The sequence below is a fragment of the Hyalella azteca genome, unplaced genomic scaffold, assembly GCF_000764305.2.
Source record: "Hyalella azteca isolate HAZT.00-mixed unplaced genomic scaffold, Hazt_2.0.2 contig11199, whole genome shotgun sequence".
NCBI classification, from domain to species: Eukaryota; Metazoa; Arthropoda; class Malacostraca; order Amphipoda; family Hyalellidae; genus Hyalella; species Hyalella azteca.
The window spans coordinates 57,797-75,247 of NW_025941205.1; the positions used below are offsets into that span (position 1 = coordinate 57,797).

Genomic DNA, 17,451 nt, shown 5'->3' on the forward strand with positions numbered 1-17,451 from the left:
GTTTACCGTAAATAATTGGCAAAAGCTAATACATCGATTCGATCTAGGGTTGGAGAAGACGAAATCTACAAGACACAATGCTAATATTGGCCAAAGTAGTCTCTTCTCTATGGCGATATCGCACAAAACTGAGCGAAATGTACAGATATATCTGCACCATGTGGAATCTATATAAATTGCATCTTTTTTCTCCGTCTTAACCCTCTACCGCCGTATGTCAATCTCCCGTAACAAAACTTTCATCTTAAATTATACGTAAATTATTGAGTGTAGCAACCTGAGGACGTTTGTACGCAACAGAGAACATTTTAATGATGGTGATAGTTGCGTGGCGGCAACCATCAGTGCAAGTCATTTTGCGCTCACTGGAACGTATTCATTTTGGCAAGTTGGCTCGTGACAATATTGCTCCGGTTACTCATGTCAGGCGGTAGAGGGCTAAGACCGCGCAGACCAAAATGTAGCGCCTGGACCTGCCTTAAGACTTAATCTTAGTCGCTTGTGATTAATTTATGATCTCAATAAGAGAAAAACTTTGCGAGTTTTTATTTCGTGTTTTTTACTGAGGTAGCAAGAATGTATGGTTATAATTTATTGGATTTAAGATACGACCGAACAGCCGAAATCACCTTTCGTAAATCGTAGAAATACAATGCAGTATTTCTCCGTTTTATGAATTTCTATGCAATAATATCTTTAGTATTCCTCCAATGAATCTTTAGTATTCCCCCAACATTCCTAGATTTGATTCACATTGAAGTCAGAAGGCCGCGTAACTGATCTAAGTTAATTATGAACATTACTGAATGGAGGATAGTGAGGGACATAGTCCCTTCCAGCAGAGGCTGCAGACTATATCCCTTGGAATACGAAGGAAAATTGCCATAAAAGGTTTTTCATTTCATAATTCCATAACATGTGTGGTGAGAGGCACCTCCTAAATTTGCATGTCTGAGCATGTCTGTTCCTCGACAACTCAACAATAATGTTCTTGTGATCTCAAACATTGTTTCTCTTGAAGTGATTTGCAATTTAAAACTAATCCTATTAAAATAAGTGTAACAATATTTGTATGTATTCAGCATAGCTTTTCTACATTATAAAGCTACAATGAACTAGGTGTAATTTTGTACGTTTTCATATTTTCAGGTATCAATGCATTGTCCCGAACCGCTCTTTTTATAATTTGATATTTATTTCCGTATTAATTGTAATTAAAATAAAGTTTCTAATAATGCTTTAAATGTTGTGAAGTTCCGCACTCCGAATTATTTATTCATATGAAAGTTTTAAAGCTTCGATAATTCTGCTTGCAATAAATATTTTTATGTGCGCGTTTTCAGTAACGTACTGCTGGTATTTTGATTTAACCGTCCTTCATAGCCCGTCAATTATAGCAGGGATTATAATGTATAAGATGTATGCAGTGATCAAACTGTCTAATGCGCTGAATAATTTAAATCGACGCTTTGCTGTTCTGAATTTCAATGCTCATAATTTGATATAGAATATTAATCACAAGAAAACAACGATGGCTTTATATTACTTACTTCCATTTTGTACGCTTAAATGGACGCATTTTCTACACCTGCTGATTTGAAGAATATTTATAGAACGAATTCATTTTATGTTTGATTTCTGAGTCTATGCCATTATTAGTCTGCATTACAGCCTGCCTCATACTGCACAGCAGACTAAATTAACTTAGTGTACGTAATGCTGGGCACCTGGCAATATAAGCATTGTCCTACAGGTTCTTGAGGTGCTGGGCACCTGAAAATATAATATGAAATATAATATAAATATATTGTCCTGCATTGCATACTATAAGGCAGTATACGGGGTTATCGGCCTTCCTTTTAACGATTAGAAGGCAGGAGCAGCACGACGTTGTGAAGGCAGGAGCAGCACGACGTTGTGAAGGCAGGAGCAGCACGACGTTGTGAAGGCAGGAGCAGCACGACGTTGTGAAGGCAGGAGGGATTATTAATTAACTTACTATATACCGCATTAATTAAACATCCCGGCGAGCTTCTGCCACCACTTAGAAACTTTTTGCTAAATTCTGCTCATGAAGAGCTATATAAGCTCTTGCTAGTTCGTGCACTCAGAGTAACGATAGAGACCTTGTCCGAATGATGACTCACTTCTCACCCTTTTTCTTATGGTTCAATCTGATTCATTATGGCTGGGCTAAAAAGCGTATCAGGACTACGTACGTCCACCGTTCTTTGATGGCAGACAGGAAGTGTGTCACTATTTGAATCATATCATACATCTATTTTTCTGAATGCATACAAATGAAGATTGAAAGGTAGTGGTACTCCCGAGCAGCCTGTCTTAACATCCGATATACAAGAAGACGACATCAAACCGTACAACAGTGTATTATTCTGTATAATGATACACAATTGACACAATTAGTAGAACAATACACAATTGCCATGGCTGACCATTACACAGACCTATGGCTCGCCCGCCACACATGCCACAGCTGTGTACATACAAAGGCTGGCGGCTGCGGCGATAAGCTGTCCACGTCCTACACGTCTCACAAACCTGTACTTACAACGTCACGTGGCTGACAATTTTAACTAAAAATTTACTTTGGTCTACCGTAAAATTTAATAAAATTACTTTAAAAAAATAAGCTATGCGTAGTTAATTCTATCAAATTTTCATCGTATAGTGTTTGAATTTCTAGTAATTGTTGTTGCTCGTCCGTATAAGTAACTTATCACTTAGTGAGCGGCTTTCATCCATTTTGAAATAGTTAAGGAGGTCATAGCAATATATACTATATGGTAGATTTGAAGCAATTAGAATTGATTTTAAATGAGTCCAGATGTTTACCTTTCTGCTCCTAAAATGTGATTTACTGTGAAGAGTTGGAGATATATTTTTTCAGAAATAGAATTGTAATGAAACGAAAACATTATTTAAAACTTATAGAATATAAATTTCTGATTCAAGTTAATAAATATTATTAGTGAATTAGTCAAAATTTATATAAACAAATATTTTGTAGTTATCTACTTTCGTTTGCTGAATAATTTTGTATACTTTCTAATAATTTGTAGTTTGGATATTCGAAATTCACTCAATGAGTTGTTTTAGACCTGCTATTATTTGGTCGTGATTTCACTGCAGTAAACTTCCCACAAGCCTCAAAACTAAAACAAGGGGGCGCCCGGGTTTGAACCGGGGACCTCTCGATCTGCAGTCGAATGCTCTACCACTGAGCTACACCCCCGTTGAAGAGAAACAAACATCAATTGTTACTTGATTCGTGTGATAGAAGCATACAAATACGAATTTATATGCATAGAAGCTTCCAAATGATATGTAATCAGTATAAAATGTAAACAAACTTCCAAAGTGAACAAGGATCTCATGTGGCAGAGTGTTTCGGTAAGAAACACGTATAGTTCACCGATGAAATAACGTTTTATTTTATGTTGAAACTGCTGGGCAAGTAAAAACCGTGTTAAAAATGAGCTTGTAGCAATTCCGCCGTATAATCCCCTTTATTAGATTCTTTAATCAATTCGTTTCTGATATCATTTGTCAATTCAAATTATTTACGTACGGACACACATTGAAATCAAATGCTTTATAAAATGGGCGATAGGCAATAGCTTGAGCCAGAACTCGTAAAAAATACATAAACATTCACATACCTCAATTATACAGTTAGAGGAGCTGCATGATCAATGAGGGGCAGCCGAATGCCCTGCGGCTGAAGCGATAAATTTAGATATGACATAATAATTGGAGAATGCGAAGCACGGCCACGACAAGATAATTGGAGAATGCGAAGCGCGGCCACGACAAGATAATTAGAGAATGCGAAGCGCGGCCACGACAAGATAATTGGAGAATGCGAAGCACGGACACTAGTTAATCGGAGAAGACATACGGCCGGACTCTCTCGATAACATTTGCTCAGCTAATTTAAGCAAACAGGGATATGTAATTGGCTTTGGAAGCTTTCAAAATTTACATTTTTGCGCACACGACAATTGTCACGGCTGTGCAGTGCGCGCCCGTAACTGAGCACTGCACAGCTCAACTCTGTACGAGACAGTGAGTTGTATTCAACCCCCGCACTCGTGACTCGTGATTTATATTCAGCCCCCGCACTTGTGACTCGTGAGTTGTATTCAACCTCCGCACTTGTGACTCCTGAGTTGTATTCAACCTCCGCACTTGTGACTCCTGAGTTATATTCAACCTCCGCACTCGTGACTCCTGAGTTGTATTCAACCTCCGCACTTGTGACTCCTGAGTTGTATTCAACCTCCGCACTCGTGACTCCTGAGTTATATTCAACCTCCGCACTCGTGACTCGTGAGTTATATTCAACCCCCGCACTCGTGACTCCTGAGTTATATTCAACCTTCGCACTCGTGACTCGTGAGTTGTATTCAAGCCTCGTATGTGTAACAAAAGCATGAAAATCGCTGACAACGCAAGCCGGAACGTATATATATTTTGATTTGCTATGAATTACTAATGAAAACTAATGGAAAACAATTCTCTGTCATTGTTTTTCTTTTAAATTCCTAGAAATGGTATTAATTTATCGCTTGAATTCTTTAGCTTGAACTTCTTTGGGAGTTTGAAGGAGCTTATTTCGCAGTCTAACTTTATTTAGTTGATTTCTAAATTTTCAGTTAATTAACACTCATTCTGCATTAAAATATTATTCGCAGTAGATGGCGCAATAGAGACTAAACAATGATCGTAGAGGATATGTGCTTGAAATTACAAAGGTAAATAATATTCAGTCGAGCAAGGTTCAGATATATTCATGTCCTTACGCAACATTCATGGAGGTCAGATTTGATGACCCGATCATCAACATTAATGAATGAACAAAAATCCTTAAATGACGCCAAAAAATTGTAAATAAATTTCCCACCACATACAATATCATAACTTAAACAGGGCAAACTTTTAATTTAAAAATCAGGTAAATTATTACAAACTTCTATTTTATTTGTTCAGATATCAATAAATCTATGATGCAAGTGTCAGTCTCGTCGCGCCGCCCTCGCCGCAAGCCTCTTCTCGATCAGCTCCTCGATGTCCAGGGAGTAGAGCCGCTGCTGGATGATCTGAAGACGGTAAAGTTTATAATGATTTAATCATTCATAGTTAGAAGACTAAAGCATCGGTTATATCAGCGCATAACTACTGCTGGATGATCTGAAGACGGTAATGTTTATAATGATTAAATCATGCGTAGTTAGAAGACTAAAGTATCGGTTATATCAGCGCATAACTACTGCTGGATGATCTGTAGACGGTAATGTTTATAATGATTAAATCATGCGTAGTTAGAAGACTAAAGCATCGGTTATATCAGCGCATAACTGCTGCTGAATGATCTGAAGATGATGAATAAAGATTACAATGACGCAATAAATTTTACGTCGTTAACAAAACTAAAACATTGGATTTATCGGTGCGTATGAGAAATGCAGGCTGAAATAATGTGTAATAGATCAGGTTATACTTCTATCCTTATTAATTATGAACATAAATTGTGAATATAACGTAGAAGAGAAACCTATCATGTAACCTAACTAACTTACTGCACTTATTTGTTATTGAAGGCGCGGTCTTTCTTTTCAGAGACTTATTATTTTTATATGATCAATAGATCAATGATTAATTTGAAGTTTTTGTCATAGTTAGGGGCTGTTTTTTGCCTTATGTTCTTGCCAATATAAGAAAAAATCCATCATCTGGCTGAACTGAACGCAGATTTACAAACTAGGTCGATATTCAATTGGACTTAAAACACCATCGTCCTGTGATGGTATCGATGGAGCTGGGGTAGTCTTATCGCTCAGCAAACATTCAAAACGGGACTCTGGATCTTCATTTGGTTTGATCATTGATAAAATATTTGAAATACGAGTCTGGATCTTCATTTGGTTTGATTATTGATAAAATATTTGAAATACGAGTCTGGATCTTCATTTGGTTTGATCATTGATAAAATATATGATATACGAGTCTGGAACTTCATTTGGTTTAGTCATTGATCCAATATTTGAAATACGAGTCTGGAACTTCATTTGGTTTAATAATTTATCAAATATATGAAATACGAGTCTGGAACTTCATTTGGTTGAATCAATGATCCAATATTTGAAATACGACTCTGGATCTTCATTTGGTTTAATGCTTTTAATCAATGATCCAATGTTTGAAATACAACTCTGAACCTTCATTTGGTTTAATAATTGATCCAATATTTTAAATACGACTCTGGAACTTTATTTAATTTAATCATTGATCAAATATATGAAATTCAACTCTGGAACTTCATTCAGTTTAATCATTGACCAAATATATGAAATTCGGCTCTTGGATCTTCAATTAGTTTAATCATTAATCCTATATTCAAAATGTAACTCTGTATCTGCAGAGGGTTTACACGCATGGTTGAATTAATACACATGGATGCAGTGTATCATGAATGCAGTGAATCTTAATTCAACCATGGTTTACACGCGACCTTGTGCAGCGTAGGTTGTATGGCGGACGAGATTGTGCCGCGCAGGGCGTTGGGCAGGGTGTTCACCGCCGCCTCCAGCAGGTAGCTGAAGGAACTCTCCCCGCTGCCGACCAGTCGGAAGTTGCCTGTCGCAAACGTAGACTTGAGTTCTATATTCTTCAGAGTTTAATGCTTGTGTTGATTTTGAACTACATCGACTTAGTCTAATTTAAAACATACTTTTTTCCTCATCGGGTTTTTCACATATATCAATTTTTCACTTATCGTACTTCTGACTATACTCAACTTAGTCCCTTGCCTTGTTTTAATTGCTATTTTATTCTATTTTCTACCACCGAAGGATATTTTAAAAACAAAGAACTAATCCCAATATTTGCATCATCTTCTATCTGCTCGCCATGAATATTAAAGCAAATAAAACGCCAAGTGAATTCACTACTGAATACTTTCTTTGATTTTAAATTATTGTAATTCTTTTGATTTTAAATTCTTTTAAATTCTATTAAATTCTTGAACTTGTGATTTATGCAAACTAATGAATGTCTTTGATTTTAAATTATTGGTGAACTTGTGATTGAAGCATATCAATGATATGAGTAATCCGTTCTCTGACCAAGGGTTATTTGTATTCTCCGCAGTTGCGGAGGATGTCGAACGTCCGCGGACTGCTGCGCCTCGACCCATATGGAGAGGCTGTCGAGCGTGAACTTCAGACTGCTGCTCATGGAGGGCAGGACCATGGACGACACCTCCACGTCGGCGTGAACACTCACAGCTTGGCAGCCCAGCTCATAACGAAATAAAATATAATTAAATCGTTCTTTTTAATGTGAAGTCAAAGACTCTACGTGCTAATGAGGGATCATTAACAGTGGAATCATAGTACATGTGAAGACTATACCGTACCTGCAAAACATTACAAGCGTTTCCTGCAAGTTTGTGTAGGATGTTAGAATTTCGTTCACACCAACACGAGAATGAAGATTGCAAATAATCAGCTGGTAGGTAATATTCATGCAGTTTCATTCCTACACAACAGTGATCAAAGAGGTTTATATACCTGCAGCACCAGCAGCAGACGATCATCGATGAGCTGTAACGATACTTCGCCTGCTCTGTGTACGGTGGACAACCCGGCCACGCTTATGTTGCTCGCCTGAGCACAATTACCTCAATTACTGACGCGATTATTTCTTCCTTGACTATGCATCACATTTGGGAATTTTAAGAGAATTTTTTTTATTATATTGTAACTGTTAAGCATTTCATTCTAAAACCCAAGTAAGTTGGACACAAAGCTGTATTGAGAACACGTGGATTCGAAATCCAGCAACTTGGAGTTTACAAACGGAGTTTACATTAACTAAAAACAATTAAATAAAAAATCTAAAAATTAGAAAAATAACTATGTCGCCCACAAGTTCCGTACTAAACGAGCATGTGTTCAAATCTATGACACTTGTCACACTTATTGCGCACGTTGAGGCTGAGGCCTGCTGGCAGTTGCACGATCTTGTGACCGATCTTCAGAGGATCCATCTTCTGGCGCAGATCCTGCTTGATTCCTGCGACGAGCAAGTCGATGGGGGGTATTCCTGCCGGGAACCTGCAATAAAGTCTCTCATCTTATTCGAATAAAGTTAGAAACTTATTCGAGTATAGTTTAAAACGTGGGAAGTGTGATTGCTGCTTGAGCTTGTCAACGAACATTATTGCAATCAATTGAACCGCATATTATGAGGATTTTAGCAATTACTTTATAAAAAGTATATGGACTGCTCCGTCGATTTGCAAGCAATTTTTTAATATGATTTTAATCGTCGATGCATTATTTCATTGTTCAAATGGACTAGAGAACCTCATTCTTTCTATCTTTACAATAATTTAACTGCAAGTTTTTGTTTTCACTCTGGTAGTCGTTACTCGACACAAATTAAAACCTTTTTTTTGTTCACGAGAATGTAGTATAAGTTGCATGCATTTTTAATCATTTCAATTTGCCACTAATTCTAAATTTGATCGTCAGCATTAATGGCTCAAGTGCGGACCGTTTATCACCGAGTCTGGCGCCCAGTCGCTCGTTGATCTTGTCCGTAGCAGTGGACACCTGCACGATGTAAACGTTCAAACTATTTATAATCATCACCAATTATTTCGTATTAAAATGCAATGCTCCAGGAAATTTGTATTGAAACGCAATGCTCCAGGAAATTTGTATTGAAACGCAATGCTCCAGGAATTTTGTAATGAAACGCAATGCTCCAGGAATTTTGCATTGAAACGCAATGCTCCAGGAATTTTGTAATGAAACGTAATGCTCCAGGAATTTTGCATTGAAACACAATGCTCCAGGAATTTTGTATTGAAACGCAATGCTCCAGGAATTTTGTATTGAAACGCAATGCTCCAGGAATTTTGTATTGAAGCGCAATGCTCATTACTGCCTCCATATAGGTAACTAAAATGTGTATTTCCTTATTATTTCAGACGTTTATATTTTACTGCCTCCATATAGGTAACTAAAATGTGTATGTCATTATTATTTCAGACGTTTATATTTTACTACATCCATATAGCTATCTTAAATGTATATTTCATTATTATTTTAGAGGCATCTAACGCACCCTTGAGCCTACGGCGCTGGACACGAGGGTGTCAAAGAAGGAGTCCGCCGCTGAGACGATCAGGTCCAAGTCAAGTGTTGTGTTCGTCAGGATTGGAATGAAGCTTTCTTTCGTGATATCAACCTGAGGGAATTCAGACATAAGAATGATTATTAGAACTTAATGTTCCTATTTATCATGGTAAAATTTCTCATTGTCATTATAATATAAAAAAACAGTCCTAATTAACATTTTGACCCGTAACATCAAGATCCCCTAAAATAATAGGGATATGAGGTTCATTTAAGGCCATGCTGATGCACATCCTTCGACTGATTATCTCCATATTTTCTCGATCAAATATCATAGTGCATTATGATGATGATGCGTGCATTGTGCAATGCTGCTCACCGCAAGTTTAGTGACGATAAGCTTAGCGTTGTTGTCTGAGCCGAGCTCAGCGCTGATTTTGATATCAAATTCTGTGAATGTTAGGTTCATGTCACCGCGCGTGCCACTCCAGTACGTCGAGTACTCGTACACTGAGATCACCTGCAGCCACGGGATGCGCAGCAGGACTGTAGCCTGGGCAAGTTAGTGTTAGAATTGAATAATTATAATGTATTATAACAATTATGTATTATAATATGATATTAATAATCGTTATAGAGAGGCGAATAATGGAATGCTAAATCATGAGATGTATGACACGTTGACATGGATGAATATGGTTCAAATGTGCATATCAAACATGCATGAGTACGTTTCACTATTTATACTTACGAAATTTTGCAAACTATAAATTTAATTACCTCAAACAAAATGATATCTTATGACCAATATATTTCAGATATACTAATCATAATACATAATATTAGCATAATCGAATTTATGGCTAAATAATCAATTTATTCAGGAAGTATTCGTGCTGTGAATGCTCTTAAAATTCAACGAGCTCAACAAATTCAATAAATCAAGCCTAAATTTCTCCCTTAAGTAATGATCACTTAGTTTTTATGTTTATTTAGAAAAAAATGTTTGATATTCGCAGGAAATAAGAATGATTTGCCCTGTGTAAATCGATTAAGCAGTGTTTACATAATGTTTGTTGAAGTATTCCTGCATGCATGCTAACTGAACCGTAGCAATGTTACCTAAATTTTCGATCGATTCACCTATAAATTTTGAGATACATACCAAGGAAAATAATATACTTAAAGCTACTCACGGTAAGGCTGCTGGCGTTAACATTAACATATTGCAGTTTGAACTTGGACAGTCCAGCCACCTCAATGCCGTGCAGACTCAACACGCTCACGGATATCGTCTTGTCCAGGAAAAACGGATCCTTCACTTCCAGTCCTGCGTGACAATATTTCACGATTATTTCAATTAAGTAATTAATGCTTATTATTGTCGAATTACTCTTAACATAACGCATGGAACGCAAATCAGTGACTGAATTCTACAAATCTATTGATCCTTTATTTCAGGTTCAGTATAACATGCAAAGTTTTATTCTAAATCAGTTTTCCTTACAGCAAGGATGGATAAAATATGTATCACGGAATACGTAAATTTATTGAGCTTGTACTCTAGGAGGTAAATTGAGTTGAACAAGAAGTATACGCTTCATTTGTCTCTTAAACGTCGTTTTATTTTTTTCCCATTTAATAGTTATTTTGACGAATAACTCAAATAATCTCATGTTTGGCTTAAACATGAAAGTGGAATTAAATCCTGCAGCAGCATTGTAATGTTAACGTTCTCTTACGTTTCTTGTTCAATTATGAGAATCCATTAACTTTTTTTGTTTCTAGATTCGAATATTTCACTTCAGTTTTGAAAATTGATTTATTTCCATCAGATTTAAGTACCTTATCTCTACATTACAATTTTGCTCTCCAGCGTCTTCATCTTAACCTGGAGACCAGACACCTCAACTAGCAGACCAGACCCCCCAGTAGACCCCACCACTCACCCGGTATCCCCAAAGGGTCCTCCTGCTTGTAGTACTCCAGCAGGTCACGCACGACGCGCTCCGCCGTCACCGGGCTGCCGGCCATCACTTCTGCTCAGGCGTCAACAGCGTAGGAATCAAGGCGTGCACGTCTCAACATTAAATGAATAAACGTAAAGATAGACTACAGTAATGATCAGAGCTGGGCAGCGCTACTTTGAAATGTAGCGGGCGCTACCACTACAATTGAAATGTAGCGGGCGCTACCGCTACAGCGCCGCTACCGCTACTGAAAATGTAGCGGCCGCTACTTATGTAGCGCGCTACTGCCCACCTCTGGACTAACAACTAACATGTTGACACTGGTAACAGTAATGATAGGTATAGAATTAAATGACATGGCGCATTAATGAAGGTGCCTCTTTATGGAAGCACTCGCTCGATGGTAGGATGATGCTTATTTACGAGCATGAGCTTACATTGGTCAGGTTTCAATATTCTTTGGACGAAATAAGCATAAGTCATTTTTTAAGCATAATTTTAAACCCAAGCGTGATCGGCTCTGGCTGGGTGTATTGCAAAAACAATGATTGACATCTGAATTCAAATTCAGGAAGACTATCATTCACTGTTGTTTGTCAGTTAAAGTAATCTAATTTTGTTTCATCTGCATGGTCTGGTGATTAATGCTGTATCGGAGTGGACCAATTTTTAAGGATGATAGCAGACTCAACCCTGCAAGGCTAAGTAACTGAGCACACATCGAGATTGTTCTGGACTGGAGAGCACTGGGGCGCTCATTCAGTGGGCAGAGGGCTTGCACAGGGTGATTCACGGAAACTTCCTGTTTTGTATTTCGCGCCAAGTAGCCAGATGTTTCAGGAAAAGGGCGGGGGAATATTCCATATGAAAGGCAAAGTTACGATATTTTGCGTCCCGCCCAGTCAGTTGCTACAATGCAATGGCAAAGGAGGCCGTCATTTGTACGATGTCATCTTTAAAACTAAGTGATACAAAAATTCAGGTAGTATCTTTTTCAATAAAATTCATATGGTATAGATAACTTTACTAGTTTTTTTAGTTGAATATTCAAATAAGGAATTTCCTGTGAAACACCCTGTATACAACCTACTGTTTTCGCCGCATCTCAACCGAGACATATTCCTCTCAGCTACAACACAAAAACTGGTCTCACTTCAACAGTTTTCAAGTAAATAGTTTCACCTCAACAGTAATATCAGGTAAATAGAAAGAAAATATAGATGGATAAATAGAGAGTAAGTTTTGAGAATTGTTCACTATATGTGGTGTAAAACAGGCGTATTCTCATTACAGCCGCAACGGTATAAGGAAAACGTTTAATTTTCTTACTCATTCACAGATTTGGAAGAAAACTCTTTCGGTATCTGTTCACTTTATTGTACTTTCCGTGCTTGATTCACGTGATGTGGGCACAAAAGAATGGCCATGTCATTTCTTGAACTTTGATCAAGTTGGCCTTATTTATTCGACTCTTCTTAAGACACGAGTATTACGGTACCGAACATTGGTACAATAAGGTTGAACTGTGGATCATTAACATTATTGTTGGTTAAACAAGACAAAGCAGAGGCGTGATAATTTCCTTCGGATCAAAGTTGGGGTAACGGAAAGCCTGGGAAATATTGCTTTATATAATATATAATTGTAAGGAATCATTTTGCACAGTGATTCTACACTTGATTTACCAAGCAAAAAGCTAATAATATTTTTATTTCATTGTAACAAAACGACTAATTCAAAAGTCCATCAACATAAGAATGCATTTATAATGTATAACATGAGCCGAACATTTTTAAATTCAAAACTACAACTGGAATAAACTATTCCCAAACACATGGATGAATGTTTCGACTATTATTCAATGAACTTCTATGAAGCCATGCAGCTCCAGCTGCGTTCGTAGACCGTAAATCCCACAGGGCACTAGCTTTACCTTCCAACGTGATCGCGGTTGAGCCGACAAAGCACAATACGCCGATGGTGAGAGTCAGAAGTTGCATCTTTTCCAAGTCAACGTTTGGTCCACGGCTGACTACGAATCCCAATTTCTTACTGCGTATTATCACAAGAATCGTTTTATGTCAGTGAGCGACAAATCTTATTCAGGCGTTTTGATGCATAGTAAAAATCAAAATAACACTTGTTTAATTTCCTTGTAATCGTTGTCACAGAAACTAAATTATAGTCTCAGATAAACATTATTTCTTGTACTGTTTCTCAATACGGTTTCTCAAATCCTGTTTTGTGTAGATGTCGTTCCTCTGACACATCAAGCGCTCACTGAGCCAGCGACGTGCTGGTCTGAGTGTCTTCGTAGACCCGGCCACTTGTAGGCGAGATACCATCGAGTGGTGGCGCTCTCATTTCAGACCACACGAGATTGTCGAGATTAACACAAGTAGAAACGACGTAAAAACTACATGAGATTCAGGAGTAAATAAAGCATTTTCTGGGACGTGTACATGAAGGTTAGCTCATAAGTGAATTTGGAATAAGATTGAGCTGCAACAATTGATTACTTTGATTTGGACGTCGCGAGAGTGGTAGCACATTCGATCGCGACTGTATGTATGATGTGAAAAAAAAGCTTGGCGTTACTCACCTAAAACATATAATTTCATAATACATCTCGCAAATTACTGCTGCGCCAGCGTTAATTAATCAACCGTCATTGCAGCAACACTATCTTGTAGAAGATTTGGTTTATGTATGTAACCGATAGGTCAAGATATCTCCCAGCGCCTGCTCTGATGGTATCCGTATATATTTGCTTCACGGTGTCACATTTGCTTTGGTTATCAACTTTTATTTGACTTGGACTGTTAATATCTTACTGGCATTTCTTGAAGCTTCACTTGTTTGATGAACTCTGGTTAACGAAACTCTTGTTGGAGGCGGAAATAACAGAAGCATTTATTTATATATAACAATCCTTATCATAAATAGTAATTATTTTACATTAAACAACATTTCGCACTACTTGCATGACAATCCCTATACGCATAAACAGTTTACTAAAGCTGCAGCGGTATCGCGAGGTTAATTTACGTGAAGCCTCATGGGAAGATTATGAGTGTGCGGCAGCAGAATACTGTAAAGTAACCGTTATTAATTACTACATGACTGCATGAGGGAGACGAATTGGTTGACTGCATAACCATCAGTAGACGCGGGTTGGGGGCGGGGGGAAGAGGGGATGGTGGGTCGAGACGAGCCTAGCTATTTAGTTGATAAAAAATAAAATATTTGCATCAGTTGAATGTATTGATTCGTTAAGTCGTTGAACTTCCTATGAATTTCAAGTCTACGAATTTCAAGTGCAGTCATTTTTTCCACTCCTCAGCTTGTCTAAAAACCAGCAAATCTAAGCGCATTCATTTCTCATATCCACAGGTCATTTACAGTGACAACACGCGCATAGCTCTTACCAGTAAAGTAGAAGCTGTGCTTCAATAAAAAAATTCATTAATGTAAGTGCACCGACCCGAGCAAAATTCACATTTTCTAGCGAGCTTCGTATTCGATTTTCAATCGATACACAAAAAAAACTCAACTAGTCACTTTATCTATCTATTGGATAAAACATTCAATTATCTTTATAAAACATTAAATTCTAGCCAAAGGCCAGTTGCCAAGCAGAAACTGATCTTCATTTAATGATTCTTTCAAGTTTCGCTTGAACTCCCCGTGTCAAATTCTCCACCATTAGCGGATCAATTATTCGCCACCCTAATCATTGCCGCTATAGAAGTGAGTTCATCACCCTCGATTTACTAAAGTCCAACAGATCGGGGTTCTGTCTTTCTGGCGATATTGCTGCATTGCAATTGATTTTTTATGCTTATGTAGTGCAATTATTATATTCAATCAATAATAACATATTATTATATTATATATTACCGTTACAAAACGCATCTCTAGTTCCAGTAACGCCACGGCACCAACAGGTGCACGGTAATTCCTCTACCTGCAGGATCAGGTTCACATTTGCGCTCGAATTACCTGGCTTTCATGCGCCTGTTGCCGTGAGCATAGCAGCGTGCTATGTATAAAAATATTTATAGCGATCGTAGCTTAGCCGTGCCCAACGCATAGCATTGTAACATTAAAGCGTCATTACAAGTACCATTTAATCAGGGTTGAACTTGCACAGCAAGACTTGAGTGCCACTAGAATAGAAGTGTCAGCATTGAAGAAATAGGCCCATGGCACTAGCTTGAAATCAATTTTGAAATGCATTCCGCTTTTTATATTAAAACTTTAACGGGTACCTTCATTATTATTATTTTTTGGTTTTACGCACAGAGGCGCAGTGTTGCTAGCCCACCACAAGTCTGTATATATAATTCCCGCGTCGCTCTGATGAGGAGCGGTGTTGCATTCCTGAGCCTCGTCGTCTGTAGAAGTCATCAAGTATTTAGACTATACTCTTGGCATGCTATGTAACCTATTCGAGTGTTTTAATTTAAATTCGCCGTTTTTACATACTGTGATCTAGAATGGGGGCATTCATAGGTTGAAGTTATTAAATTTATTTAATGTTCATAATTTGACGACTGAGTAATATTCACAATCGACATAATAGAAACAAGGTTAGCATGAATCATCAGCCATCATTTGTATGTGTTTGTATACCTCAATAGCGAGTAAATTATCAGTAGCAACTTATAATTAATAATTATTGACAGTACAATATACACCTAATTTTTCACATAGATCATTGCCCGCCGCGACAAAGAATTCTTTGGGGCCTGCCGTCTATTCGAAAGTTTATAAAGTGTAGGGTAAACCAATTTGGTAAACGTAAAATCTATTAAAATGAAAATCTGCCTAATATTCTAAATGCAGTTCTCTGCCATTAAGGGGAGCGTCTGGTCAAAATTTTTAGACTTTGGCTTTTTCGGCTTTTAGTCTCATCTTAAAGCTGACATTCTGAGCTATCCAACGGTACCAAAACCATCTCTATACGTTGGTTTATGCGTTCACTACAGATCCCGTAAGGAGGGGAGGTGTCCGGGCCCCTTCAGTAAAGTTAAGGCGGAAATTACCTAGCCGTGCACCATAAAGGGGATCGTCTGACGTAAAGCGGTCAATTATGACATTCTCCAGTTCTTATACTCATCTTAAAGCTGATTCTTTGACGCATTCAACGGTACCAAAATCATCTCTGTACGTTGATTTATGCATTCACTGCAGATGCCGTAGGGTAGGGGGGTGGAAGGGTTCTTTAACAAATAATATAGGACTAAATTAGCTGCCGCGCACTATAAATAGTGTGTCTGCTAGAGCCGAGGTTCCCTACTGCCGTCGTACGGGGTGCTGTGCTAGCAGTCACTCCCATTCTTGACTGGAATCAAGCTCCAGTAACGCTTAGTCTTGCATCCTTGCTACATTGAGTAGCTATTCCAACGCGCGCTTGACTTTGCCGCGCTGTCCTAAAAAGTTAACTTATTGTCACGGTAAACCTATCTCCTCCTAGAGTTTTGAAGCTACAGCGATGAAAAATATACCATTTGATTCGCAATTAGAATATCTATCGATTCGTCGTTGTGTTTTTCGAATTTCGTTATAGTTTTTAAAATATTTTGAAATAAGGGGGGGAGGGAATTGGAAAAAAGCGAAAAATTATCGACAATTTTAGGGAAAATGCTCCCACATCCACTAAAATTCGAAATTCGAAAAACGCAACGACGAATCGATAGATATTTTGAATGCAAATCGAATGGTATATGTCTCATCGCTGTAACTTCAAAGACATACTTCTGTAACTTTGCTTCAAATAAAAGTTGTCTATTTTTCGGTTTTACATAAGTGTACCAAGTTTCAGAGTGATCCGTCTGTAAACAGCCGAGATAAAAAAAAAAAAAACGCCAGATAAAACCCAACTATAGCGAGAAGGGAAAAAATACAAAATTGTTGACGGATGTATATTCCGTTTTCAATAAACTTCAACGTTTTTGTATTTAATGAAGATTGGGCCTGCAAAAACAAATTTCAATAAATTTTCGGGAGGTCTGAACCATGGTTGAATTAATTCAACCATGGTCTGAACCGCTTCTGAAGCCTCAGAAGCTTTTCCTCTCTTGGAATTGACTGTGATGCGGAGAAAAATCCGCCAGGGTGCGCTCGGATTATTTACGCTGAGTTTGTACGTTTGTTAATAACTTATCAGCAGAACATTTCAATGGTTATTAGAATAGCAGAATAATTCGGTTAACTATTTTCAATTGCTCTTTCACAATTTTTTTCACCTTCACATATCACCCAATCTTTTTAAAATTTCTATCGTGATAAGAAAAAAATGTAGCATCTCC

At 37.7% G+C, this 17,451-nt stretch overlaps 1 protein-coding gene and 1 non-coding gene across 2 annotated transcripts; both read right to left on the reverse strand.

Annotated features, from left to right (window-relative positions):
- Positions 1-3,181: 3,181 nt before the first annotated feature.
- Trnac-gca lies at positions 3,182-3,253 on the reverse strand. Its single transcript has one exon. It is a non-coding gene; the product is annotated as a tRNA-Cys (tRNA).
- Positions 3,254-4,792: 1,539 nt separating this feature from the next.
- Positions 4,793-13,435, reverse strand: LOC108677835. The gene is made up of 11 exons (XM_018166123.2): positions 13,071-13,435; positions 11,117-11,206; positions 10,364-10,497; positions 9,547-9,720; positions 9,157-9,279; positions 8,581-8,639; positions 8,012-8,138; positions 7,593-7,688; positions 7,146-7,320; positions 6,533-6,657; positions 4,793-5,120 (listed from the first exon to the last, which is right to left on the reverse strand). Exons 1-11 carry the CDS (start codon positions 13,135-13,137, stop codon positions 5,037-5,039), a joined length of 1,254 nt encoding a protein of 417 aa, XP_018021612.1. The 5' UTR covers positions 13,138-13,435; the 3' UTR covers positions 4,793-5,036.
- Positions 13,436-17,451: the final 4,016 nt, after the last annotated feature.